At 44.1% G+C, this 21,201-nt stretch overlaps 1 protein-coding gene across 1 annotated transcript in view; it reads left to right on the forward strand.

Annotated features, from left to right (window-relative positions):
- LOC130917686 (latent-transforming growth factor beta-binding protein 4-like) overlaps nt 1-21,201 on the forward strand; it is a 71,638-nt gene that overhangs the window by 22,294 nt on the left and 28,143 nt on the right. The window contains exons 5-15 of the mRNA XM_057839324.1: nt 8,072-8,314; nt 11,087-11,163; nt 11,226-11,378; nt 15,469-15,571; nt 15,690-15,749; nt 15,823-15,945; nt 16,011-16,187; nt 16,256-16,387; nt 16,456-17,940; nt 18,766-18,891; nt 19,190-19,309. Coding sequence (XP_057695307.1) covers nt 8,072-8,314; nt 11,087-11,163; nt 11,226-11,378; nt 15,469-15,571; nt 15,690-15,749; nt 15,823-15,945; nt 16,011-16,187; nt 16,256-16,387; nt 16,456-17,940; nt 18,766-18,891; nt 19,190-19,309 — 2,799 coding nt within the window. The remainder of the gene's footprint in view (nt 1-8,071; nt 8,315-11,086; nt 11,164-11,225; nt 11,379-15,468; nt 15,572-15,689; nt 15,750-15,822; nt 15,946-16,010; nt 16,188-16,255; nt 16,388-16,455; nt 17,941-18,765; nt 18,892-19,189; nt 19,310-21,201) is intronic.

The following is a 21,201-nucleotide window of genomic DNA, read 5'->3' on the forward strand; positions in this document are numbered from 1 at the left end:
GGGGCAGGCGGCATAAAGAAGTCCTGTTCTTATTTCTGTTTAGCTATGATCTCACGTCCTGACGTGTGTCAAGCTCGTAACTTGACAATAACGCCTCGACTCGAGGTATAACGCTATTCCAGCTTTCTGATTGGCCGAGGAGTCGAAATGCGCTTGTGGAAAAAAAAAAGCCTGATTCAAAATGTGTATTTTTTGATAAATGTCATATCGTTTGTACACATGCATACTTGTAATGCAAGTATGCACAAGTGTACGTACTTCTAGTACAAGGACGCACAAGTACACATAAGTACACGTACTTGTAGTGCAACAACACGCAAGTAAACGTACTTGTAGTGCAAGGAAACACCAATACAAGTACTTGTAGTTCAAGGACACGCATGTACACGTACTTGTGTTGCAAGTACACAAGAATACACGTACTTGTAATGCAAGGAAATGCAAATACACGTACTTGTAGTGCAAGTACGCGCAAGTACACGTACTTGTAGTGCAAGTACGCGCAAGTACACGTACTTGTAGTGCATGGAAACACCATTACAAGTACTTGAAGTTCAAGGACATGTAAATACACGTACTTGTAGTGCAAGTACACACAAGTAAACGTACTTGTGTTACAAGTACACACAAATGCACGTACTTGTAATACAATGAAATGCAAGAACACATACCTGTAGTTCAAGGACACACAAGTACACGTACTTCAAAGACGCGCAAGTACTTGTAATGCAAGTACGCGCAAGTTAATATACTTGTAGTGCAAGTACGTGCAAGGTCACGTACTTGTAGTTCAAGCACACATACTTGTATTCCAAGGACACACAAGTAAACCTACTTGTAGTGCAAGGAAACACCATTGCAAGTACCTGTACTTCTAGTTCAAGGACATGCAAGTACATGTACTTGTGTTGCAAGTACACAAGAATCCACGTACTTGTAATGCAAGGAAACGCAAATACACATACTTGTAGTGCAAGTGCTCGCAAGTACACGTGCTTGTAGTGCAAGGGCACGCTAGTGCATGTACCTGTAGTGCAAGTGCACGTACTTGTAGTCCAAGTACTAGCGTGTACTTGTTGTGCAAGTGCACATACTTGTAGTGCAAGTACGTGCACTTGCACGACAAGTAGACAAACTTATAGTGCCAGGATGCGCAAGTACATGTACTTGTAGTGCAAAAAAATACACCATTACACTTGGTTGTAGTTCAACGACACGCAAGTACACACGTACTTGTAGTGTAAGGAAACGGCAGTACATGTACTGGTAATGCAAGGATACGCAAGTACACATACTTGTAGTGCAAGTACACATGCCTGTAGTGTAAGGATGCGCAAACACACGTACTTGTATTGCAAGGAAACATCATTACACGAACTGTACTTGTAGATCAAGGACATTCAAGTGTGTACTTGTAGTGCAAGTACTTGTAGTTTAAGGAAACACAAGGTCAGGTACTTGTAAGAAAACGTAAGTACTTTAAAACTCATTGTACTCTGCACAATGACAATAAAGGCCATTTATTCTATTGTATTCTACTGTAGTACAAGGACATGCAAGTACATGTACTTGTCTGTACTTATAGTACAAGTACCTGTAAGTACACATACTTTAAATCTCGTTGTACTCTGTATACGGTCCAACAGGACACGCAAGTACTTGTTACCAAAAGTTCATTCGTCATTCTTCCCAGTCAAAATGGATTGGACGCCTGTCACCGTCGATGGCAGCCTATGAGTTAATAAAACTGTGCGACAGCGGCAACACAGAACACGTTTGTGCGCATCGAGCAACTCCCGAGGCTTCAGAGTTTCCTTCAGCTTGTTGTTTTTTTTTTTCTCCCCTCCAAACTCCAGCCTCGCTTGCATCATCAGCGAGACACGCGGGGAGGCCTCGGACTTTTATTTACGGCGGGAGATGGCGAACGCGGCGCGAGAGGCAGTGGGCGTGGTCCTAGCCTGCGTTTATGTTGGACGCCGGCCCGAGCACTTCGCTGCTTTCAATTAGATCCTCTCCGGCGCTCCGACTTCACTACTTTTGCTCAGTCGCTCCGATCGGAGGCACGCGCGAGAATTTGGGATTTGGAGGTAGATGCTCGGAATCAAGAGTTTATTCTGCTCCTTTTTGGAAGAAGACCTTCTAATTTTCACTTCTGCAAGAAGAACTTTGGAAATAGACTGTTTTTTTAATTAAACCTTCTCCTTTGGATGTAGACTTTCTGTTTTAGGAGCAGTTTTTAAACCAGAGCAGAATTCATTTTTTTGGAAGAAGACCTACTTTGGAACAAGATTTACTTCTTGGAAAACTTACTTTTCTGGAATCAGAAGTTCCTCTCTGAAACCAGACTTTCTTTTTGTTAACTAGACCTTCTCCTTTCCAAAAATACTCTACTTTCTGGAAGGAGAACTGATTTTCTCCTTCAGAACAAGATCTTTCTGCTCCATAAGAAGTCTTTCTCCTTTAGAATCAGACTTTCTTTTCCAGAAACAGACCTTCTTCTCTAAAACCAGACTTTCTTCTTGTTAACCCGATCTTCTCCTTTTCAAAAATACTTTCTTTTCTGGAAGCAGAACTGATTTTGTCCTTCAGAAACAGATCTTTCTTCTCGTTAAGAAGTTTTTGTCCTTTACAATCAGACTTTGTTTTCTGGAATCAGACCTTCTTCTCTAAAACCAGACTTTCTCCTTTCCAACAACACCTTATTTTCTAGAAGAAGACTTGATTTTCTCCTTCAGAACCAGATCTTTCTTCTCCTTAAGAAGTATTTCTCCTTTAGAATCAGACTTCCTTTACCGGAATCAAACCTTCTTCTCTAAAACCAGACTTTCCTCTTGTTAACCAGACCTTCTTCTTTCCAACAAGACTTTATTTTCTGGAAGCAGACCTGATTTTCTCCTTCAGAACAAGATCTTTCTTCTCGTGAAGAAGTCTTTCTCCTTTAGAATGAGACCTTCATTTGCGGAATCTAAAACCAGACAATCTGCATCTTAACCAGACCTTCTCTTTTCCAACAAGATTCTACTTTGTGGAAGCAGACCTGACTTTCTCCTTCTGAACATCAACTTTCTTCTCGCTAAGAAGCCTTTTTACTTTAAAGTCCGACTTTCAGATCTGGAATCAGACCTTCTCTAAATCCAGACTTCTGGTTAACCAAAACTTCTCATTGAGAACCTGACTTGCGTTGGACTTTCTTTTCTTGAACAAGATCTCCTTTAAAACTAGACTTTTCTGGATACAAACTTTTTGGATTACGATTTTCTCCTTCGTAACCAGACTTTCTTCATGCTAGCCAGAACTTCTTGACAACCAGACTTGCTTTTCTGGAGCCAAGTGTTCTTTGTACTTTCTTCTTCAAGAGTTCCTTTCCTGGATTCAGATCTTCTTCTTTGGAGTCGAACGGTCTTCTCGTGAATTAAGACCGATTTTCGTTTCTGGAAAAAGTTCTTCTTTAAAACTAGACTTTTCTGGAAAAAGAATTTCTCAGGATCCTTTGAAACCAGATCTTTGGATTCTGATAGCCAGAATTTCTTCTTGATCAGCATTCTTCGGACTTTCTCTTCTGCTGGCAGAGTTTTTTCTTTTTGACAAGATTTTCTTTCCTGGAATCAGACTTTTTCTTTAAAACAAAACATTTTCTATAGCGACCGGATCGTCTTCTTTGGAACCAGACCGTCTTCTTGTTAACTAGACCTTCTGCCCTGACTTTCTTTTCAGGAAACAGATCTTATTCTTCGGAACCGAACTGTCTTCAAGTTAAGCAGACTCTCTTTTATAACTACATTTCTTTTCTAGAAGCAGATCTTACCTCCTGCTCTTCAAACAGACATTCTTTTCTGCAACCAGATCTTCTTCTCTGAAACTAGAGTTTCTCCTTTGCATCCAGACTGTCTCCTTTTTAACCAGACCTTCTGCTTTACAACCGGTCTGGTTCTTTTCTGGAACCAGATCTTGAAACTAGACTTTCTTCAGATTCTTTTCTTTGGAACCAATCTACTTTTTAACCAGAGGTTCTACTTTGGAATTCGATTTTCTCTTGTAGAACTTCTTCTTTTGGAGCTAGACCCCATCCCGGTTCTCCTCCCTCCTCTCATGCCGATCCCATCTAAGACAAAATGAGAAGTCCCAACGCCGTCATGCCGCGTCTGAGACTTGTCGCCTTCCTGTCATGGGTGGTGGTTTTCTTCTGCCCGGTGGTTAACAGCCAGTCAGTCGGTATCCCGGGTACGGAAAGGGTGCAGGTGATGTTTACGCCGACCATCTGCAAGGTACGCTGCAACCAGGAGCGTTGCGTCAATCACTGCGAGCGAGGCAACGTCACTACCTTGTTCAGCGGGCCGCCGATGGGACGGCAAAACGGGGACAGGTTCAGAGTTTGTGAGTCACTTTATCGATCGTTTGACAGCGTCCTTCGAAGGGCTGACGGCTGATCGGTTAGAAGTTATCTGAAAAACTGTTCATGTTACATTAGCTCATGCCTGTTTAGCTTGTTATGCTTTGTTTTATTATTACTGATTTGCACTAGCTTTACACACTAAAATGACTGGATTTCTCATGCGATGCGGGGGGTTTTTGTATGACACCCGAAAATGACCTTTTTGCCCAAAAATGTACGTTTTTTTTTTTTTTTTTTAACAAAAAAAAGGGATATTTCAAAACTCGTCCTACAATTTTTGTCCAAATCACCTGAAAAAATTCAGGACTCTAACGGGCACAAAAGTTTTTGCCTAAAACTTACGGTTTGGTCAAAATTTGCCCAAAACATACCCGTTCATTTCTAATAGACAAAATTTGCCATTTATTTCCAATGGCCCTATTCGCCCACTGTTCATTTCAATACTACAAAAACTCCTATTCACGTCTAATTATTTCCAACCCAAGTGACCCGATATCAACAGGAAGTGACCCAGGAATGACTCAACATCAATAGGAAGGGACCCAGAAATGCCCCGAAATCAAAAGGAAGTGATCCTAAACAAATAGGAAGTGACCTTGAAATGCCCTCAAAACAACAGGAAGTGACCCTGGAATGCCAAAAAAAAAAAAAAAAATCAACAGGAAGTGACCCAGTAAGAATAGGAAGTTACCTTAAAATGCCCCCAACTGAGTACAAATTGACCCTGAAATCGCATCATGTCATAAGGAAAAACAGGAAGTGAACACAGAAGGCCCCAATTAACAGGATATCAACAGGAAATGACCCTGAAATGCCCCCAAATCAACAGGAAGTGACCCCAGAACCTCCCCAAATCAACAGGAGGTGACCTAGCATCAACAGGAAGTGACCCTGACATGTACCAAACCAACCGGAGGTGACATAACATCGATAGGAAGTGGCCCTGGAACGCCCCAAATTAATAAGAAGTGACTTAGCATCAACAAGAAGTGACCCTGAAATGCCCCAAATCAACAGGAAGTGACCCAAAATAAACAGGGAGTGGCCAATTAACGGGACGTGGCTTGGAAATGCACTAAAATTAACAGGAAATGATCCAAAACATACAGAAAGTTACCCCGGAACGCCCCTAAATGTATAAAAAGTGACCCGAAATCAACAGGAAGTGACCTAGCATCAACAGGAGTGCCTAAAAAAAAAGAAACGATTCATTAAACTATTCATGTTTCATTAGCTCATGCCTGTTTAGCTTGTTGTTCTTTGTTTTATTATTACTGATAGCAGCTTTGCACTAGCTTTGCACGCCAAAATGACTGGTTTTGTCATGCCATGTGGGCTCTTTCGTTTGACATCCCAAAAATTACATTTCGCCCAAAAAAAGCATTTTTTTTGTGTTTTATTTTTTAAGTGATATCAAAAAACGCTACTTGTCGTACAATTTTTGTTCGGATCACAAAAAATTGAGGAGACTAATAGACACAAAAGTTTTTGCCCACGTACGGTTTGGCCAAAATTTCATTTCTAATGGCCAAATTTTGCCAATCATTTCAATAGTACAAAACTCCCTTTCACGCCTATTGATTTCCAACCCAAGTGACCCGATATCAACAGGAAGTTACCCCGAAATACCTCCAAATCGACAGAAAGTGACCTAGGAATTCTTCAACATCAATAGGAAGTGACCCACTAAATACCCCCCAATCAACAGGAAGTGACCCAATATTAATAGTACGTGACCAAATGCCCCCAAATCAACAGGAAGTGACCCTTGAATGCCTCGAAATCAACAGGAAGAGACTCAATATGTACAGGAAGTGAACCCGAAATGCCCCCAAATCGATAGAAAGTGACCCTGAAATCCCATCATCTCAACAGGAATGATCCAACATAAACAGGAAGTGACCCAGGAAAGCCTCAACATCAATAGGAAGTGACCTTGAAATGTGCTAAAATCAACAGGAAGTGACCCAACATGAATAGGAAATGACATTAAAATGCCTCCAAATCAACAGGAAGTGACCCTGGAATGCCTCAAAATAAAAGGAACCGACCCAAAATGTACAAAAAGTGACCCCAAAATGCCCCCATATTAACAGGAAATGATCAAATAGAAACAGGAAGTGACCAAGGAAAGCCTCAACATCAATGGGAAGTGACCTTAAAATGCCCCTAAATCAACAGGACATGACCTGTTATAAACAGGAAGTGACCCCAAAATGCCAAAAACCAACAGGAAGTGACCTGATATCAATAGGACGTGACCCTGAAATGCCCCAAATCAACAGAAGGTGACTTTGCACGAACAGAAAGTGTCCCTGGTATGCCCCAAATTAACAGGAAGTGACCCGGTATCAACAGTAAGTGACCCTGAAATGCCCCAAATCAACAGGAAGTGACTTAGCATCAACAGGAAGTGACCCTGAAATGCTCCAAAAATCAACAGGAAGTGACTTTGCACTAACAGAAAGTGTCCCTGGTATGCCCCAAATTAACAGGAAGTGACCCGATATCAACAGTAAGTGACCCTGAGGTGCCCCCAAATCAACAGGAAGTGACCCCTGAATGTCCCACAATTTAACAGGAAGTGACCTGATATCCACAGGAAGTGACCCTGAAATGCCCCAAATCAACAGGAAGTGACTTGTGTCAGTAGTAAGTGATGCTGAAATGTCCCCAAATCAACAGGAAGTGACCCTGAAATGCCACAAATCAACAGGAAGTGACCCGATATCAACAGGAAATGACGCTGAAATGCCCCCATATAGACAGGAAGTGACTTATCATCAACAGGGAGTCTCCCCGATTCCTTAAATCTACAGGAAGTGACCCCAGAATGCCCCCCCAAACCAACAGGAAGTGACTTAGCATCAACAGGAAGTGACCCTGAAATGCTCCAAAAATCAACAGGAAGTGACCCTGAAATGCCCAAAATCAACAGGAAGTGACTTTGCACTAACAGAAAGTGTCCCTGGTATGCCCCAAATTAACAGGAAGTGACCCGATATCAACAGTAAGTGACCCTGAAATGCCCCAAATCAACAGGAAGTGACCTAGCATTAACAGAAAGTGTACCTGGAATGCACCAAATTAACAGGAAGTGACCCGATATCAACAGGAAATGACCCTGAAATGCCCCCAAATAAATAGAAAGTGACCCTGAAATGCCCCAAATCACCAGGAAGTGACCTAGCAATAACAGAAAGTGACCCTGAAATGCCCCAAACCAACAAGAAGTAATCTAGCATCAGCAGCAAGTGACACTGGACTGCTCCAAATCAACAGGAAGTGACCTAGCATCAACAGGAAGTGACCCTGCAAATAAACAGGAAGTGATGCAATATGTACTGGAACTGAACCCGAAATGGCTCCAAATCCATAGGATGTGACCCTGAAATCCCTCCCTATCAACAGGAAATGACCCAATATAAACAGGAAGTGAACTCAAAATGCCCAATGTAAAAAGGAAGTGACCCGATATCTACAGGAAGTCCATCACAGCAAACCTACCATCACAATTTCTCCACAATAGGCATTTTCTAGTTAGTTTAAATGCCCTTAGTAACCGATATTAAAGGAAAATTCCAAATATTACTTGGTGCAACTAAGAGTCTTATTGTCCAAAAAATATGATTTACTCTTCAAATGTTGACCCAAAGGTGTTGTCGTGTGTTTGCGCAGTCGTGTGTCGTCTGCTGTGTAAGAACGGAGGCGTGTGCCTGCTGAAGGATCGATGCCTGTGCCCCTCAAACTTTACCGGAAAGTTCTGCCAGATCCCGGTCACGTCGCAACCCTCCTCGCAAGTCCCGCCCTCCTCCTCCTCGTCCAATGAGATCGTCAAGCCTCCCCGCCTGTCCGTCAATGCCGATCTGACCCGATCTGAGTTCCTGTTGCCGCTGGGAGGGCACAACCAGGATATTCCAGGTGATGATTTGAAAAATATTGGCTTGACACTTCAAACGAGGGGGCGGTCTTATGTGTGGAGAGCTATTCACCTATTGGTCAATCGACTTGCAAGTGCAGCGACCGACTAGCTAATGCCTTAGGCCGTTGCAGGCGATGGTTAGCTTTAGCTGTTAGCATTTGCAGTTAATGGTAAATGGTGTTATACGTATATATGATAGCGAATACCATAGGCAGGAGAGTCCACGTTAGCCTCGTATTAGCATCTACATAGCATTAGCTTCAAGGAAAAAAAAACAAAAACAAGACTAAAGCAAATATTTTTTGGGACTGATAATTCACTTTATATTTTTATATATTTCCACTTTTAATTTGGTTTATTTTAACTGTCTAACCTTATTATTTATTTTTTTTGTATTTATATTCATTTTAGGTTTTACTTTTATTAATTGTAGCTTTACACGTAATGATAACAGGAAGGGACCCTGAAATGCCCCAAATCAACAGGAAGTGACCCAGAATGACCCCCAAATCAACATAAAGTGAACCGACATCAACAAGAAATTACCGAGAAATTCCCGACAAATCAACATGAAGTGAGCCAATATCAACAGGAAGTGACCCTGGAATGCCCCCAATTAACAGGAAGTGACCCGGTATCAACAGGAAATTACCCTGAAATACACCACATCCACAGGAAGTGACCTACAATCAACAGGAAGTGACCTTGAAAAGCCCCCAGTCAACAGGAACTGACCCTGTAATGCCCCAAATTAACAGGAAGTGACCCGATAACAACAGGAAGTTACCCTGAAATTCCCCAAATCAATAGGAAGCGACCCGATATCGACAGAAGGTGACCAGATGTAAAACAGGAAGTGACGCTGAAATGCCCCAAATCAACAGGGAGTCACCCTGAAATGCCCCAAATTTACTGGAAGTGACCCGATATCAACAGGAAATGACCCTGAAATACCCCAAATCAACAGGAAGTGACCTTGAAAAGCCCCAAATAAACGGGAAGTGACCCAGAAATGTCCCAAAAGCAACAGGAAGTGGCCCAACATGAATAGGAAGCGACCTTAAAATACCCTCAAATCAACAGGAAGTGACCCAATATCTAAAGGTGAGCCTGAAATGCTGCCAAATCAACAGGAAGTGACCCGATATCAACAGGAAGTGACCAGCTATCAACAGGAAGTGACCCTGAAATGCCCCCAAATCAATAGAAAATGTCCCTTAAATGCCCTAAATCAACAGGAAGTGAGCTAGCATCAATACAAAGTGACCCTGAAATGCCCCAAACCAATAGGAAGTGACCCTGGAATGCCCCATATTAACAGGTAGTAACCCGATATCAATAGGAAGTGACCCTGAAAAGCCCAGGAATCAACAGGAAGTGTCCTTGAAATGCCCCAAATAAACAGGAAGTGACCCTGGAATGCCCCAAATGAACAGGAAGTGACCTAACATAAGCAGGAAGTAACCCTGAAATAGTGACCTAATATCTACAGGAAGGGACTCTGAAATGCTGCCAAATCAACAGGAAGTGACCCGATATCAACAGGGAGTGACCCTGAAATGCCCCAAGTCAATAAGAAATGACCGATATCAACAGGAAATGACCCTGGAATGCCCCAAATTAACAGGAAGTGACCTAACATAAGCAGGAAGTAACCCTGAAATGCCACAAATCAATAGGAAGTGACCCAATATCAACAGGAGGTGACCCTGAAATGCCCTAAATCAAAAGGAAGTGACCCTGGAATGCCCCAAATTAACAGGAAGTGACCAGATATCAACAGGAAATGACCTTGAAATACCCCTAATCAATAGGAAGTGACTTTGAAAAGCCCCCAGTCAACAGGAAGGTACCCAGAAATGTCCCAAATGCAACAGGAAGTGACCCAATATGAATAGGAAGTGACCTTAAAATGCCCCTCAAATCAACAGAAAGTGACCTAATATCTACAGGAAGGGACTCTGAAATGCTGCCAAATCAACAGGAAGTGACCCGATATCAACAGGGAGTGACCCTGAAATGCCCCAAGTCAATAAGAAATGACCGATATCAACAGGAGACCCTGGAATGCCCCAAATTAACAGGAAGTGACCCGATATCGACAGGAAGTGACACTGAAATGCCCAAACCAAGAGGAAATGACCCTCCCCCCCGATCAATAGGAAGTGACCTGCCATCAGAAGGAAATGACTCTGAGGTGCCCCCAAATCAACAGGAAGTGACCCCTGAATGTCCCGCAATTTAACAGGAAGTGACCTGATATCCACAGGAAGTGACCCTGAAATGCCCCAAATCAACAGGAATGACTTGTGTCAGTAGTAAGTGATGCCGAAATGTCCCCAAATCAACAGGAAGTGACCCTGAAATGCCACAAATCAACAGGAAGTGACCCGATATCAACAGGAAAGGACGCTGAAATGCCCCCATACAGACAGGAAGTGACTTATCATCAACAGGGAGTCTACCCGATTCCTTAATTCTACAGGAAGTGACCCCAAAATGCCCCCCAAACCAACAGGAAGTGACTTAGTATCAACACGAAGTGACCCTGAAATGCTCCAAAAATCAACAGGAAGTGACCCTGAAATGCCCAAAATCAACAGGAAGTTACCTAGCATCAGCAGGAAGTGACCCTGAACTTCACCAAGTCAACAGGAAGTGACCCGATCACAAGAGCAAATGATCCTGAAATTCCCCTAAATCTACAGGAAGTGACTTTCAGGTTTGTTCTCCCGACCTTGACAAAGTTCAAACCTGTGCAATCCTTGTAGCCAGTGGAGCGTCCATGGTGAAGGTCAGAGTGCAGCACCCTCCCGAGGCGAGCGTCAAGGTCCACCAGGTGATGAAGGTCTGAGCGCCGACCGGCCGGGTCCCCATTTGGACAAACTCCATCACCGTTGGTCTCTTCAGGTTTCCGGATTCATGCCTGCCCCGCAAGCGCTCTCGTCCGCGACGCTCTCTGGGTCGGCAGGGGCTCCGGCGCCCCAGACGCTCAGAACTGACGCCATCTCCGCCCGACACACCGGCTTCAAGTATTGCTTCAGGGAGGTCAAAGATGGACAGGTGAGAAGATGAACCCCTGGATGCCTGAATGTCCTCTGACCTCATTGGCTGCCACTGACGTCCAATCCATTTTGACTGGGATGGGGTGGATTCACAGACCGTCCTCCCAATTGAAGTAAATTGGACGTCTATGGTTGTCATTGGCAGCCAAAGAGTTGATTTTGGGTCACTTCCTTGTACTTTTCCGATCATTTCGTGTTGCTAAGATACTTCCTGTTGATTTTGGGTCACGTCCTGTTGGTTTGGGGGGAATTTTAGGCCACTTCCTGCTGAATTTAGGGCATTTTTAGATACTTCCTCTTGATTTTGGGTCTCTTCCTGTTGGTTTTTGGGGCAATTTTAGACCACTTCCTGTTGATTTTAGGGCATTTTGTAGACACTTCCTGTTGATTTTGGGTCACTTGGTGTTGGGGCAGTTTTAGGCCACTTCTCTTTGATTTTAGGGCATTTGTAGATATTTCCTGTTGATTTTGGGTCACTTCCTGTTGGTTTTGGGGCAATTTTAGGCCACTTCCTAATGATTTTAGGGCATTTGTAGATACTTCCTATTGATTATGGGTCACTTCCTGTTGGTTCTGGGGCAATTTCAGGCCACTTCCTTTTGATTTTAGGGCATTTGTAGATACTTCCTATTGATTTTGCGTCACTTCCTGTTGATTTTGCATCACTTCTTGTTGATTTTGGGGCAATTTTAAGCACTTCCTTTTGATTTTAGGGCATTTGTAGATACTTCCTGTTGATTTCGGGTCACTTACTGTTGGTTTTTGTAGCAATGTTAGGTCACTTCCTGTTGGTTTTGGGGCAATTTTAGACCACTTCCTGTTGATTTTAGGGCATTTGTAGATACTTCCTGTTGATTTTGGGTCACTTCCTGTTGGTTTTGGGGTAATTTTAGGCCACTTCCTGTTGATTTTAGGGCATTTGTAGATACTTCCTGTTGATTTTGGGTCACTTCCTGTTGGTTTTGGGGTAATTTTAGGCCACTTGCTGTTGATTTTAGGGCATTTGGAGATACTTCCTGTTGATTTTGGGTCACTTTCTGTTGATTTTGGGGCAATTTTAGGCACTTCCTAATGATTTTAGGGCATTTGTAGATACTTCCTATTGATTATGGGTCACTTCCTGTTGGTTTTGGGGCAATTTCAGGCCACTTCCTTTTGATTTTAGGGCATTTGTAGATACTTCCTATTGATTTTGCGTCACTTCCTGTTGATTTTGCATCACTTCTTGTTGATTTTGGGGCAATTTTAAGCACTTCCTTTTGATTTTAGGGCATTTGTAGATACTTCCTGTTGATTTCGGGTCACTTACTGTTGGTTTTTGTAGCAATGTTAGGCCACTTCCTGTTGGTTTTTGTAGCAATTTTAGGCCACTTCCTGTTGATTTTAGGGCATTTTGTAGATACTTCCTGATGATTATGGGTCACTTCCTGTTGGTTTTGGGGCAATTTTAGACCACTTCCTGTTGATTTTAGGGCATTTGTAGATACTTCCTATTGATTTTGGTTCACTTCCTGTTGGTTTTGGGGCAATTTTAGGCCACTTCCTGTTGATTTATAGGGCATAAACAGGTACTTCCTATTGATTTTGGGTCACTTCCTGTTGATTTGGGGGCAATTTTACAGACTTCCTTTTGATTTTAGGGCATTCCTTGATACTTCCTGTTGATTTTGGGTCACTTCCTGTTAGTTTTGGAGCAATTCTGAGCCACTTTCTATTGATCTTAGGGCTTATCTCGATACTTCCTGTTCATTTTGGGTCACTTCCTGTATGTTTTGGGGCAATTTGCGCCAGTTCCTGTTGGTTTTTGGGGATTCCTAGATACTACCTGTTCATTTTGAGTCACTTCCTGTTGGTTTTGGGGCAATTTTGGTCCATTTCCTGTTGACTTTAGTGCATTCCTAGATGCTTCCTGTTCATTTTGGGGCATTTCCTGTTCATTTTAGGGCATTCTTAAATACTCCCTGTTCATTTTGGGTCACTTATTGGTTTTGGGGCAATTTTGGGCCGCTTTCTATTGATTTTAGAGCATTTCTAGATACTTCCTGTTCATTTTGGGTCACTTCCTTGTAATTTTATGGTACTTACAGTTCACTTCCTGTTGGTTTTAGGGTATCTCAGGGCCACTTGCTGAAAATCATTTGATTTTAGGGTATTTTTGGGCCACTTCCTGTTGAATTTAGGGCATTTCCAGATATTTCCTGTTCAGGTTGGGTCACTTCCTTGTAACTTTATGGTACTTACAGGTCGATTCCTGTTGGGTTTAGGGTATCCCAGGGCCACTTCCTGAAAATCGTGTTGATTTTAGGGTATTTCTGGGCCACTTCCTGTTGAATTTAGGGCATTTCCAGATACTTCCTGTTCATTTTGGGTCACTTCCTTGTAATATTAGGATACTTACAGGTCACTTCCTGATGATTTTGAGTCACTTCCTTCACAATTTATGGTTCTTACAGGTCACCTCCTGTTGGTTTTAGGGTATCTCAGGGCCACCTCCTGAAATTCTTGTTGATTTTAGGGTATTTCTGGGCCACTTCCTGTTGATTTTAGGGCATTTTCAGATATTTCCTGTTCATTTTGAGTCACTTCCTTGTAATTTTAGGGTACTTACAGTTCAATTCCTGTTGGTTTTAGGGCATCTTAGGGCCACTTCCTGAAAATCGTGTTGATTTTAGGGCATTTCTGGGCCACTTCCTGTTGAATTTAGGGCATTTCCTGATATTTCCTGTTCATTTTGGGTCACTTCCTTGTAATTTTAGGATACTTACAGGTCACTTCCTGATGTTTTTGAGTCACTTCCTTGAAAATTTATGGTTCTTACAGGTCACCTCCTGTTGGTTTTAGGGTATCTCAGGCCCACCTCCTGAAATTCCTGTTGATTTTAGGGTATTTCTGGGCCACTTCCTGTTGAATTTAGGGCATTTCCAGATATTTCCTGTTCAGGTTGGGTCACTTCCTTGTAATTTTAGGGTAATTACAGCTCACCTCCTGTAGGTTTTAGGGTAACTCAGGGCCACCTCCTGAAATTCCTGGTAATTTTGGGGTATTTCTGGGCCACTTCCTGTTGATTTTAGGGCATTTTCAGATACTTCCTATTCAGGTTGGGTCACTTCCTTGTAATTTTATGGTACTTACAGGTCGCTTCCTGTTGGTTTTAGGGGTATTCCAGGGCCACTTCCTGAAAATCGTGTTGATTTTAGGGTATTTCTGGGCTACTTCCTGTTGATTTTAGGGCATTTTCAGATATTTCCTGTTCATTTTGAGTCACTTCCTTGTAATTTTAGGGTACTTACAGGGTAGTTTCTGATAGGTTTAGGGTATCTTAGGGCCACTTCCTGAAAATCGTGCTGATTTTAGGGGATTTCTGGGCCACTTCCTGTTGAATTTAGGGCATTTCCAGATACTTCCTGTTCATTTTAGGTCACTTCCTTGTAATTTTAGGTTACTTACAGGTCACTTCCTGATGATTTAGAGTCACTTCCTTGAAAATTTATGGAACTTACAGGTGACCTCCTGTTGATTTTAGGGTATTTCTGGGCCACTTCCTGTTGATTTTAGGGCCTTTCCAGATACTTAACGTTCGTTCAGTCGCCCCTCCCAGTCCAAATGGATTGAACGTCGAGCATCGTCAGTGGCAGCCGATGAGTTAAATACTTCCATTTGGTAGCGACATAACAGCGAATATTCTGCACCAGTTTGTAAAGTCAGGGTTGCTAAACACAGCTTAACTGCAAGCCAAAAGGCAGGCGAAGCTGTTGGCGTTTACGAGCTGTGCGAAATAGGAAATACCTAACCCGGAGAGACAAAGTGTGAACAGGCTGTTTTTGTCTTGAAACACATGTGCTGTTGCGCACCTCTGAGGCCGCCGGCTAATGCGAAGCAGAAGGACCGGCCGTGTCGTAAACTGGAAACACTTTGCACACACGACAAAGCGTGCCAAAACAACATGTTCTTCCTACAAGTGCAACATTTGCTGTGCGTTTCTGGGCCACAACAAAACTGACGCGGTTCAAATTTATGACATCCGCCAGGGGTGGAATCACTCATCAACTGTTGTTGTCGTCTTTTATCTTGTGTGTCCACACGTGCAGTGTAATTCTCCTCTGCCCGGCCTGAGGAGCAAAGAGATGTGCTGCCGAGGTCCGGGCAAGGCCTGGGGCACCGGGGACTGTGAGCTCTGCCCCCCGCGTGCAGGTCGGCAAACTTTGGCTAGCTCACTTCACCTCCGCGAAGAATCCCGGCGGGGATATGCTTACGTAACTTCGGTAAAACTCATAAAAATGTCTTATCTGTGTAATCCGTGAGCGAGCAGGTCCAAACAACAGCAGCTGTCCGGTTGGCTTCCGACCCAGCAACGAAAGCAAATGCATCGGTGAGTTTCGTATTAACAGGTACCTCTATACCTGTGGATCATAGTTTTTTCAGTGTTCTGTGTTTGTCCGCAGATGTGAACGAGTGCCAGCAGTCGGGGCTTTGTGAGAACGGTCTTTGCGTGAACACGGTGGGGAGCTATAGTTGCGTTTGCAAGCAGGGTTTCATCCTGGACGCCTCGCATGGACTTTGCATCTGTAAGGAAACAAACCATCCAAAGACTTTCCAGTTCTCCGATTGTCTCATCTTTTGTCCCGCGCAGCCCACACTGTGATATCGGAGACGAAGGGTCAGTGCCATCGGGTTCTGGGTTCAGGTCTAGGCCCGTCCTCCTGCTCGCTGCCCATCCTCCGAAATATCACCAAGCAGATCTGCTGCTGCAGCCGAGTGGGCAAGGCCTGGGGGCCCGAATGCCAGCGCTGCCCTTACTTCGGCTCCGGTGAGTCGCCAGTCCGGGGTGGTCTTCGTGGAGGTCAAGTGTTTTTAGTTCCTTTTTTGCTTTCTCAGCTGCTTTCAAGGAGATCTGTCCCGCCGGTCCTGGCTATCACTACTCCGCCTCCGCCTTGCAATTTAGCCAGAGAGCTGCAGATCATCTGGGCACCCACGGGGCTCAGCTTATAACCAATGGTGACCACCAGGGTATGAGCGCTAGAAGACTCCTCGCACTAGATTCCGCATGGATCCACTTTTCTCCTCTCCCTTCCCAGGCACTTCTTCTAGTGGAGCCATAGGGTCTAAGCAGAAAAGCCGACCTAGTCCACCTCCACATCGCCTGGCTATCAGCCCCCCACCAGCGAGACCCGTGAACCCTGCAAGCACCGCCGGGCGCAAACCTCAACCTCCAGACACTCTTGCCGTTCGGCCAAGACCAACCGTGTCGCCTGTGAGACTGCCGCCACAGTCCCGTGGGAGTCAAGATACAGGCCACGTCCAAGGAACAGTTAAGAGTCAGGGTATGAGTCACAATCAAGTTACAAGCAGTGGCCAAGACACCAACCAGAACCTAGGCACTATTAGTAACCAAGGATCAAGTAACACCCAAGGAACCAGTCAGAATCAATATACGAGGAGAAACCAAGGCTCGAGTCAGAAACAAGACACTAGCAGGAGCCAAGGAACAAGCCAGAACCAGGGAAGCGTTCAAGACCAAGGTACAAACAGAAACCAAGGATCAACTCAGAAACAAGACACTAGCAGGAGCCAAGACACCAACCAGAATCAAGGCTCTATCAGGAACCAAGGATCAAGTCAGAACCAAGGTACAAACAGAAACCAAGGCTCGAGTCAGAAACAAGACACTAGCAGAAGCCAAGGATTAAGTCAGAACCAGGGAAGCGTTCATAACCAAGGTACAAACAGGAACCAAGGCTTGAGTCAGAAACAAGACACTGGCAAGAGTCAAGGATCAAGTCAGAACCAAGGAATTCGCCACACCCAGGGTACTGGAAGCAGCCAAGGTTCAAATCAGAACCAAGAAGCTAGCAGGACTCAAAACATCATTCAAAACCAAGGAACTACCAGGAACCAAGTCTCAATTCAAAACCAAGGAACTAGTCACAATCAAGGAACCAGCCAAAAACAAGGTGTTACAAGGAGTCAGAACCAAGGTACAAACAGGAACCACGGCTCGAATCAGAACCAAGACACTAGCAGGACTCAAAGCACCACCCAAAACCAAGGATCTACCCACCAAGCCTCAATTCAAAACCAAGGAACTAGTCAAAACCAGGGAACCAGACAGAACCAAGGTACGAACAGGAACCAAGGCTCGAGTCAAAAACAAGACACTAGCAAGAGCCAGGGATCAAGTCAGAACCAAGGAATTAGCCACGTCCAAGGTACTGCAAGCAGCAAAGGGTCAATTCAGAACCAAGACACTCTCAGGATTCAAAGCACCATCCAAAACCAAGGAATTACCAAGAACCAATTCCTAAATCAAAATCAAGGAACCAGCCAGAACCTAGGAACCACCAGAAGCCAAAGCTCAAGCTTTAACCAAGGCACCAGCAGAGACCAAAGCACTGCTCAAAACAGTACCAGGAACCAAAGCACCAGTCAGATCCGAAAGATTAGTACGGACCAAACCACCGGCGGGAGCCAAAGTACTACCAGAAGCCAGGCCACCAATCGGAACCAAGGTACAAGTGGGAGCCAAGTTCCTTCCCGGAACCCAGGACTAACCGGGAGTCAAGGTACCAGAACTGTTGTTACATTTGTGTTTACAACAGTACACAGGCACTTCCTGTTTGCTTCAAGTCACTTTCTGTTGTTTTTCGGAGGCACATACATATGGTCACTTTTTGATGATTTTGGCACATTCCAGGGTCACTTCCTGTTCATTAGCTACTTCTTTTTGATTTTGAAGCCCTTCCAGGGCACTTCCTGTGGATTTTAAGTCACTTCCTGTTGTTTTGGGGTACTTATTGTCACTTTTTTGATTATTTTGGCACTTTCCTGGGTCACTTCCTGTTCATTGGCTACTTCCTGTGTATTTCAAAGCCTTTCCTGGGCACTTTCTATTGATTTCAAGTCACTTCCAGTTGTTTTGGGGGTACTTGTGGTCACTTTTTGATGATTTTGGCACATTCCTGAGTCACTTCCTGTTCATTGGCTACTTCTTGTTGCTTTCGAAGCCTTTCTGGGGCACTTCCTGTTATTTTTGGGCCACTTATGATCACTTTTTGATGATTTTGGCACATTCCCTGGTCACTTCCTGTTCATTGGCAACTTCCTGTTGATTTTGAAGCCTTTCCAGGGCACTTCCTGTTGATTTCAATTCACTTCCTGTTGGTTTTTTTTGGGTGCTTACGGTCATTTTTTTGGATGATTTGGGGATATTTCGGGTCATTTCCTGTTCATTGGTCACTCCCTGTTGATTTTGGGGCCTTTCCAGGTCACTTCCTGTTGATTCCAAGTCTTTTCCTGTTGTTTTTGGGTGCTTATGTTCATGTTTGGATGATTTGGGGCCTTTCCAGGTCATGATTTCTACTCACTTCTTGTTGTTTTTGTATGTTTAGATGCAGATGAGTGCGTTGCATCTCCAGGTTTGTGTGCTCCAGGCGAGTGTGTGAAGAGTCCAGGTGGCTACCGATGTCTTTGTCCGCCCGGATACAAGACTGATGCCCGGAAAACCAGCTGTCAAGGTGATTTCCTGTCCCCGCTTGAAAATGGTACCTCGGTATAAGAACGTTTTTCAAAACATTTTTCGCTGCTTTGCTTTGAAACGCGTCCCCACAATGACATATTCAGTTATTCATGTAATTTTGGCACTCCCGGTATTCCATACTTTAGCCTCCTCTCTTTATAATCTCGATTCATCTCCAGTCTGAAACTGAACTGCTGCCACCTAGCGGCGGTTGTGCATCATTAAAGTTGTTTCAAGCCTGAAATTCAGAGGTTGGTTATGATCTAATGTTACTAACTTGACTCGCCTGCTCTTAGACGTAGACGAGTGCGAGGATCCCCTGGTGTGTCCCGGTGAGGAGTGTGTCAACGGTCTGGGTTCATATCGATGCGTCTCATGTCGCCCGGGATTCGGACTTCTGAACGGACGGTGCGCAGGTATATTCACGACATGAAAAACATAATGATCTTTGTCGCCCCCTACTGGCACTTAAATGTAACTAGTGTGTTAAGGTGATTCTACAGACGTTGTCACATAACCACTTGTGGTGACTGGACGACGAACGCAAAAAATGGCGGCCAGTGAGTTAATTGTAGGGCATTCATGGGTCACTTATTGCTGATTTGGGGGTATTCCAGGTCACTTCCTGTTCATTTGGCTCTTCCTGTTGATTTTGGAGCCTTTCCAGGTGACTTCCTATTGATGTGGGGGCATTTTAGGGTCACTTCTTGTTGATAAATGGTCACTTCCTTTTGATAGCTGGTCACTTCCTGTTGAAATTGGGTCACTTCCTATTGATTTGGGGTCACTTCCTGTTGATATTGGGTCAGTTTCTGTTGATGTGGGGGCCTTTTGGGGGTCACTTTCTGTCAAAATTGGGTCATTTCCTATTGATTTGGGGGCATTTCGGGGTCACTTCCTGTTGATAATAGGTCACTTCCTGTTGATTTGGTGGTGTTCGGCATCACTTCCTGTTGATTTCAGGACACGTCCTCTTGATTTGGGGGCATTTCGGGGTCACTTCCTGTTTATATTAGCTCACTTCCTGTTGATTTGGGGGCATTTCATGCCACTTCCAGTTGATATTAGGTCACTTCCTGTTGATTTGGTGGTGTTCGGCATCACTTCCTGTTGATTTCAGGACACGTCCTCTTGATTTGGGGGCCTTTTGGGGGTCACTTTCTGTCAAAATTGGGTCATTCCCTGTTGATTTGGGGGCATTTCGGGGTCACTTCCTGTTGATATTAGGTCACTTCCTGTTAATTGGGGCCAGTTTCTGTTGATGTGAGGGCCTTTTGGGGGTCACTTTCTGTTAAAATTGGGTCATTCCCTGTTGATTTGGGGGCATTTCGGGGTCACTTCCTGTTGATATTAGGTCACTTCCTGTTAATTGGGGCCAGTTTCTGTTGATGTGGGGGCCTTTTGGGGGTACTTTTTGTTAAAATTGGGTCATTTCCTGTTGATTTGGGGGCATTTCCTGTTGATTTGGGGGCATTTCGGGGTCACTTCCTGTTGATAATAGGTCACTTCCTGTTGATTTGGTGGTGTTCGGCATCACTTCCTGTTGATTTCAGGACACGTCCTATTAATTTGGGGGCATTTCGGGGTCACGTCCTGTTTGTATTAGCTCACTTCCTGTTGATTTGGGGGCATATCCTGGCCACTTCTTGTTGATATTAGGTCACTTCCTGTTATTTGGGGCCAGTTTCTGTTGATGTGGGGGCCTTTTGGGGGTCACGTTCTGTTAAAATTGGGTCATTTCCTGTTGATTTGGGAGCATTTCGGGGTCACTTCCTGTTGATAATAGGTCACTTCCTGTTGATTTGGTGGTGTTCGGCATCACTTTCTGTTGATTTCAGGACACGTCCTCTTGATTTGGGGGCATTTCGGGGTCACTTCCTGTTTTTATTCGCTCACTTCCTGTTAATTGGGACCATTTCGGGGTCACTTCATATTGGTAATAGGTCACTTCCTGTTGATTTTGTGATGTTTGGCCTCGCTTCCTGTTGATATCTGGACACCTCTTGATTTGGGAGCATTTCGGGATCAGTTCCTGTTGATATTGGGTCACTTCCTGTTGATTTGGGGGCATTTTGGGGTAATTTCTGTTTGATATCTGGTCAATTCCTTCTGGTATCGGTCCACTTCCTGTTGATATGGGGCTTTTCAGGGTGACTTCCTGCTGATATCCGGTCACTTCCTGTTGATACACGATCACTTTCTGTTTATTTGGGAGACTTTGGGGGTCACTTCCTGTTGATACCTGGTCACTCGCTATCGATATCAGTTAACTTCCTGTGGATTGGAGGGCATTTCGCGGTCACTTCCT

The sequence above is a fragment of the Corythoichthys intestinalis genome, chromosome 6 (genome assembly GCF_030265065.1).
Source record: "Corythoichthys intestinalis isolate RoL2023-P3 chromosome 6, ASM3026506v1, whole genome shotgun sequence".
In the NCBI taxonomy this organism is placed as follows: Eukaryota; Metazoa; Chordata; class Actinopteri; order Syngnathiformes; family Syngnathidae; genus Corythoichthys; species Corythoichthys intestinalis.